The sequence below is a fragment of the Eimeria acervulina genome, genomic scaffold, assembly GCF_000499425.1.
Source record: "Eimeria acervulina Houghton genomic scaffold, Eah_scaff267, whole genome shotgun sequence".
Taxonomy (NCBI): Eukaryota; Apicomplexa; class Conoidasida; order Eucoccidiorida; family Eimeriidae; genus Eimeria; species Eimeria acervulina.
In genome coordinates, this window is record NW_013549949.1 from 18,022 (window position 1) to 25,177 (window position 7,156).

Consider the following 7,156-nt stretch of genomic DNA (forward strand, 5'->3'; position numbering starts at 1 on the left):
TGCTGCTGCTGCAGCTGCTACTGCTAGCATTACTGCTACTACTACTACTACCCTACCTGCTGCTGCTGCTGCTCCTGCAGCAGCAACAGCTGGTGCTCCTGCTGCTACTCCCGCTGTGTAGATGAGCCACACACACGGAGCCCGATGCAGTGCTGCTGCTGCTGCTGCTGCTGCTGCTGCTGGCCTGACCACTCTCAGGAGCAGCAGCTCAATGAGAACTTCGTTTGGTGCAGCAACTGGAGAAGCCGACAGAAGCACCGCCAGCAGCACCTCCTGCTGCCGGCCTTCCTCTTAAATGCTGCTACTGATATCGCTGCGATAGTTGCTGCTGCCGCCGCCGCTGCTGCTGCCGCTGCTGCTGCTCTGCTGGCGCTGTTGCCGCTGTTGGTGCTGCTGCTGGCGCTGCTGCTGCTGTCTGCTGCTGGTGCTGCTGGCGTTGCTGCTGCTGCTGCTGCAACTGCTGCTGGTGCTGCTACTTCGGCTGGGGCTTGTGCTGCTGCTGCTGGCGATGCTGCTGATGCTGCTGCTGGCGATGCTGCTGCTGCTGGTGCTGGCGCTGCTGCTGCTACTGGCGCTGCTGCTGCTGGTGCTGGCGCTGCTGATGCTACTGGCGCTGCTGCTGCTGCTGCTGGCGCTGCTGCTGCTACTGCTCATTTAGCCTCAATAAAACCGCCGCGCCAGGCGCAGCTGCACGATAAAACCTGCTGCAGCGGATGCTGCTGCTGCAGTAGCTCTGCTGCCTCTACGCTGCGTGCTGGCGTACAGCAGCAGCATCCGCAGGAGCAACTGCTGCAGCAGCAGCTGCTGCTGCTGCTTCAGGGTTGATTAGAAGTCTGCCCAGCCTGCTGCAGCTTCTTCTGCATTTCCTATAGCAGCAAAGAGCAGCATATTTGCTGCGGTGCCGACACAGTGTAGAGCCACGTGGCTGAGGGTGCCCTCGAGATGACGCCTGTCTCTAGCAAAGCTCCAGCTGAGTGCATGCAGCCCCAAGACTACTAAGAGAAAAAGCAGGTAAGCAGCAGAGACTGCAGGAGGAGCAGAGGAGACAGCTACTGAACAGAAGATAAGGATGACGATGCGCGCTACAAATATATCTAATGCCCTTCGCCAGCCAAGACGAGGCTTTGTCCAGTGCAGCAAAGAAGTAAGAAAGAGTAAGAGAGACAGATACCCCATGTATATACACCTCAAGTAAAATGCTGCTATAGGGTTTAAACATAGGCCGAGAGCAGACAGCAGCAGCAAACGCTCGCAGTGTACAGGCAGGTACCTGCCATCCTTATCAACAACCAGACAAGCACCTTCACCTGCTTCTTCTCCTTGACTCTTCGGCAGCAGCAGAGACAGCAAGTTGGGTCTCCCTTCACCTACAGCCTTCTTAGAGGGGGGCCCCCCTTCTAAGGGGGCCCCTGCACCATTTGCAGGGCCCCAAGAGGGTACACTGGAGGGACACCCGGGCCCCACAGGGGGCCCCTTAAACATAGGGGAGACCCCTGCTGTCTTAGAAGCAGAAAGGGCGGGGGGCCCCTCATCCTGTTGCTCTTCTGTGGTGCAGCAGGGGCTCGCTGCAGCTGCAGCTGCAGCTGCTGCTGCTGCAGTGCTGCAGCTGCAGCGGCTCCAGGGGGCCCCCAAGAGGGCCCCCAGAGGCAATTGAAGAGAGAAGTTAAAGGGAGAGGGGGCCCTCAAGCTTATAAACCCTTCTCCAGGTGTAAAGAGAGACAATAAAGCACGAGGCAAAGTAGAGTCCCCTTGAAGAGTACCAGAGGGGCCCCCCTCTAGGGGGGCCCCCACCTCAGTTGCTGTGCTGCAAGGAGACATACTTGATGCTGCTGCTGCACATAGAGACCCTCCAACAGAAGGTGAAGTACGGCTGGGGGGCCCTCGAAGCCCGTGGGGCCCCCTGGGAGCAGCGGCTGCTTTCTGCGTCATGTTATTACGAAGAGAGACAGATAAAAACAAATAAAACAGTTAGAGAGGTAAATAGAGATAAAGAGACGAAGTTAAAAGAGAGACGATACAGAGAAAGACAAGGAAGAATATGCCCCAGTTAAGACCAATGGTGCACGGATGGAGGCAAGCACTGCTGCTGCTGCTGCTGCTGCTGCTGCTGCTGCTGCTGCTGCTGCTGCTGCTGCTGCAACTGCTGCTGCTGCTACTGAGAGGAAGCAAGAGTCAAAAGGCCTGCTAAGCGCCTCCTGTTAAAGATTTAAAACTATTTATACAGAAGAACAGAAGCAGAAGGAGAAAAATAATTCATCAGTGGCACACACGGGCGCACAGAGTTGCGCCATACGGTGCAGCACGCACAAGCAGCAGCAGCAGCAGCAGCGGCTGCTGCTGCTGCTGCTGCTGCAGAAGGTGCTGCTAGTGCTGCTGCTCTCCTTCCTTCTCTGCAGCGCAGCAACTGTGTTGTTGCTGCAATTGAAAGCCTCTCATTTAATTGAAATTTAATTTGTTATTTTATTTTATTTTTAATTAATTATTAATTAAAAAAGAAGCTCTGCATGCAAACAGTCACTGGGGCCCCCAAATGGGATGAAGGGGCCCCAGGAGGTGCTATCAATCGAGCTTAGTTATTTTTATAAATAACCTCTGAAAGCTTTATTTATCTGTTTTTTGTTTTTATATTTATTTATTTATCAAAGATTTTCTTCTTTTTGCATGCAAATACTTCGGGTGTAGCTACACTGAATTTGTTTCGTATACCCAATGTTGTATGACTATAGACTATGACTCTTTTTATTGAATTTTGTTTAAATAGAGTATTTTACTTTTATTTATTTTTATTCTTATTTTATTTTTATTTGTTTAATAGAAGTTGTTTCTTCCTAGGGTGCTTTATGAATATGTTTTCTCAAATTAAAATTGATATCCCCAATACATCGAAATTTATATTTAAATTAAAATAAATATATTTATTTATTTAGAAATTTCAAAACTAGACGAAAATATTATATTTTTAAAATTAGGAACATGTTAAGTCGCTGCATGCATGCACACATATCAATGGATATTGGGGCTGTCTATGCCGATCGCCTTAAGAAAAAAAGTAAAATGTTTGACAGTGTTTGAGAGAGCGTAGCACTAAACGAGCCCGGCATTCAGCAGCTGGGAGAAGGCAACGAGCACTTCATCTATTTCTTTTGCAGTAAGCATGGTTGAGATAACAGGTGCAGATAGGAGGACCTTAAGAAGAGCTTAGGACTGCAAATTTAATTATATATTTAATCAGCCCAGTTGGAAGGCAATAAAAGAACCATATAAATACCCTGGGCCCCCAAGCAACCTGAGGTGTAGTGATGACGCAAAAAGCGATAACAGCTGCACCTGCAGATCTGCATCGAGTCACCCCTAAGCAAATCCATGCTCGTTCAATTATTATTATTATTATTGATAATAATAATGATGAAGAAGTGCTAACGCTACTGGATGTGGGGTGTAGAGTAAATATGATATTATGATATCTGGGCGAACGGAGGGGATGTGCAAAGTACTTCTCCTTTTGCTGGTGCAGCCACTGTGGTTACGCCTCTTCGAAAGGTATAAGGGAAACAAGAGCTGTTGAAACGCTTGGCATTCGATGCGGATTTAATAGAGGGTTACTTTGCTATGACAAGGGACGTTAAGTTAAAATAGACGCATGCAGCATATTATTTATCGTATTGTCGCTAAGCCAGCGGAAGTTGCGCATGAGGCCCCTCAGCAAGCCACCATCAATATCTATGTGCCGGGAAGCGAGCAGCTCTCACCGCTCGCAACACCATTTATATTCTCTACTGTAGTAGATGTATAATCAGTTTCGCAAGAAGAAAGTAGCTAAGATTCTCTAACGCAGTGTTCCGGGCACGAGTAGAAGCTGCATGCACTCCGTCGTGATGGTCTTACGAAGACAGCGGTTTGAGCGTATTTAAATTGGTTATTAAAAAACTAAAAGATTGCTTTAATATTTAATCAAGGCTTCCATTTCAGCTTGACGCCGGACAAAGCGCAGCAGTGCATAGAAGAGCTGAAGAAGAGTTCTTTGGTGTGCTAAAATAACAAAAAGACCCCAGCAGGTAGAGCACCACCACCCACTAGACAGCACACTGCATAACACCTCCGACGCACTTCTCCAGGCTATGTTGCGAGTTACAGGAGACCTTTTTGCGTCTTTGAGAAGAGGGGGGCAGGGAAGAGATGAAGCTGTGTGCGAAAGAGAAAGACAATGTTAGACCCTCAAGTAACTACCGCCTTCGGAGACAGTCTGGTGTTGGTAAAGAACAAGGATAGGAGATGGCCGGTGTACGTACACTCCAAATCCTTCAATAAAGTCAGAGTTAAAAAATGTTTCCGATGCCTCATATCGACAAACTGCTTGACCTCTTGCAGGGTTCATAAGCAGTCTACTAATCATTTTTCTTCGGTAGCGCTATCTTGGAGATACAATTAAAACCCAGAGATAGGGACAAGAGGGAGTTTCTTTTCAGCAATTGCAAACTTAATTACAAGCGTTTGTCTTGAAGCCGTTTACAAGTTGTCTCGTGAAGTCGTGGCTAGAGGAGACGGGCATACTTTATTTCCCTGGGGCTTTGGTATTAATGCATTGATACTGATTCTAGTATTTTTATTTTAATAGATGGGGTGTCTTCTGTTTGTCAAGAGAAGGAGAGCCGACTTCCAACACTGTCTCTGATGTTAGTGCATTTGTTTCTACTTGCCCCGACGTTGGATATTGCAAGCCTTGTAGGATAATATATATATTATCTTACTTTATATATAGAAATATATATAATATAGTACTATATATATAGTTAGACAATATTATATATATATAATCTGATAACGGGAGTTGGGTCTGCATGCATTAGTTGCCGCGGCGTGCAGCATAGACTGCATCAATTAACGCAGTAACGAGAACCTTCGATCTGATATGAGAGCTGTCATGAGCTGCAACAGAGTCAAAAATACCTAGAAGAAGAATTAATGAAGAATAGATGAGCTCCTCTCTACTTGGGGAAAGAAGGTAGCCAGTGAAGAACTGCGGCACATGCAAACCCACATGAAAACGCAGCCAAGCCCCAAATTAATGCATGCATGAATGCAATAGACGGGCGCTATGCACTTGTTTGAATAAGCAACTCAGGCACAAGCAGAATTACATATAACAGCCTCACAAAGAACAAGCTACAAGTGCAGCAACGTTTAGCTTACAGGGTGTCTCCTCACCTCAGTAGCTTTAAGCCCTCAGGCTGCTGTCCCCCAGCAATCCTGGAGACAGGCTGAAATCAACTTATTTGAGAGTTCTTCCCTCAAGGTTTTTTGTCTCTTTTGCTGCTCATGATGGTCTTCAGTTGCAGTTGAAATCTCTACTTACACCGAATGCATGCACCGAGTGTACAGATACCTGCAGCATTATATAAGCTACCAGCTGCGGCCTTTAAATCAATGAAGCCCGACTGCACTAAACAACAGTAAAAAGAGTCTGTTAATGAATTGGGAGACAGCGTGAATCTGTTTATAAGAATTATTATAAACAGCTTCTCTCGCTTTTTATCTTCAGGTGTACTCAGTACAGCAGGAAGGGCCCTGAAGCTGTTGTAGATAAGAAACAGCCTGATACGCGTTGCGCTGCATCTACTAGCAGCAACTAATGCTATAAGATAGCCACAAGCAAGAGAACAACAAAGCCCTATTTGCTGCATGCACCAATCCTGTAGACAGTCGTTAACAATTTACTGGGGTGTTGACTGCACGCCTCTAGGGAGATACACATACTAATTAGACATCTATATATATATATATATAATGTTACAACAAACAGCAGCTGCCAGTGCTGCTGCAGCCGCTGCATATATATATATATATATATATATATATATAATGCTACAAAAAACAGTAGCTGCCCCTGCTGCTGCAACTGCTGCAGCAGCTGCTGCAGCTGCAGCTGCAGCTGAAGCTGCTGCTGCAGTGGCTGCAGAATAATACTTTTATTAATTTTGGTTATGTAAATTGTTCTTCATAAATAAACTCTGAAAGACACACGCGGAGGGGGACAGACAAATAATACATCTTCGACGTTGCACTAAAATATAGTATTAGCGTAGAAATAAAGCAAATTTTAATTAAATAATTTTATAGTTGCCGTAGACAATATACTTTCTTATTTTTATTTGTTGCATGCAGTCGAAATAATCTGAAAAGAAGCCAGCAGTTGCAGCCGCATGCGCTGCCGAGCTGCTGCTGCTGCTGCTGCTGCTGCTGCTGCGTTGTTTGGGGGGCCTGTCTCGGGTTAAAGGGTATTTATAAACTTTGTTTGTGCATTTTAATGACAAGATATGAGTGAAAGGAGAGGAAGAGATTTAATTATGCTGCTATTAACATCTCCTTGCAGCAGAAACAAGCAGCAGCAGGTCTCGCGCTAGCGATCGCATGCAGCCTGCTGCTGCTGCAGTTCTGACGGGGTGTATCTGCAGCTGCTGCAAACCGTTTTGTCTCTTGACTGCATACGAGCGACGAACGCCTACAGTCTGCATACAAAACTGCAGCAGCAGCAACAGCAGCAACAGCAGCAACAGCAACAGCAACCAGCAGCAACCGGAGGAGCAACAGCAACAGCAGCAACAACTGCAACAGCAGCAGCAACCGCAGGAATAGCAACCTCAAGAGCAGCAGCAGCAGCAGCACTCGCAACAGCAACGACAACAGCAGCATCACCAGAAGCAGCAACAGCAGAGGCCAAAGCCAAAGCCACAGCAGCACGAACGGCAGGAGCAGCAACAGCAAAAGCAACAGCAGCAGCAGCAGCAGCAGCACTGATGGGCCCTTCTCCTTTCTCGCCTGATGTGGCGCTGCACAACTACTGGCAGGTCCGGGTGTTGCTGCAGCCTACTGTCTCTACACCTCCTTCGTTGTTCTCTCGTTTTGCTGTTTGTCTTGCTTCACGCTTCTCATCTGTCTCTCATGCAGCACTTCCTCTTGCTGCAGGCGACCCCCTGGTGGCCCCCTTCTCTTCTGCTTCTGCTGCTGTTGCTGCTACAGGACCAGCATCAGCAGCAGCAGCAGCAGCAGCAGCAGCAGCAGCAGCAGCAAACACCCCTAGGGAGAAAGCTCGCTTTCTTTGTCTCTCCTTCGTCACCCCACAATATGCAAACAGTGAATGGGGAGATCTCTATTTGCA

General features: G+C 47.3%; 3 protein-coding genes across 3 annotated transcripts in view; 1 reads left to right on the forward strand and 2 right to left on the reverse strand.

Moving 5' to 3' along the window:
- Positions 1–291: 291 nt before the first annotated feature.
- EAH_00029640 (hypothetical protein) lies at positions 292–654 on the reverse strand (the record flags this gene model as incomplete). Its single annotated transcript, XM_013396220.1, has 1 exon — positions 292–654. The coding sequence occupies one exon, from the start codon at positions 652–654 to the stop codon at positions 292–294; it is 363 nt and encodes a 120-aa protein (XP_013251674.1).
- A 171-nt stretch (positions 655–825) lies between these two features.
- EAH_00029650 (hypothetical protein) lies at positions 826–1,929 on the reverse strand (the record flags this gene model as incomplete). Its single annotated transcript, XM_013396221.1, has 2 exons — positions 826–970; positions 1,271–1,929. 2 exons carry the CDS (start codon positions 1,927–1,929, stop codon positions 826–828), a joined length of 804 nt encoding a protein of 267 aa, XP_013251675.1.
- Positions 1,930–6,314: 4,385 nt separating this feature from the next.
- The window catches only part of EAH_00029660 (hypothetical protein, conserved), a gene marked incomplete at both ends in the record, with an annotated part of 11,635 nt that continues 10,793 nt past the window's right edge, over positions 6,315–7,156 (forward strand). Inside the window, 2 exons of the mRNA XM_013396222.1 lie at positions 6,315–6,318; positions 6,490–7,156. The exon at positions 6,490–7,156 is cut by the window's right edge and continues 1,309 nt beyond it. Coding sequence (XP_013251676.1) covers positions 6,315–6,318; positions 6,490–7,156 — 671 coding nt within the window. The remainder of the gene's footprint in view (positions 6,319–6,489) is intronic.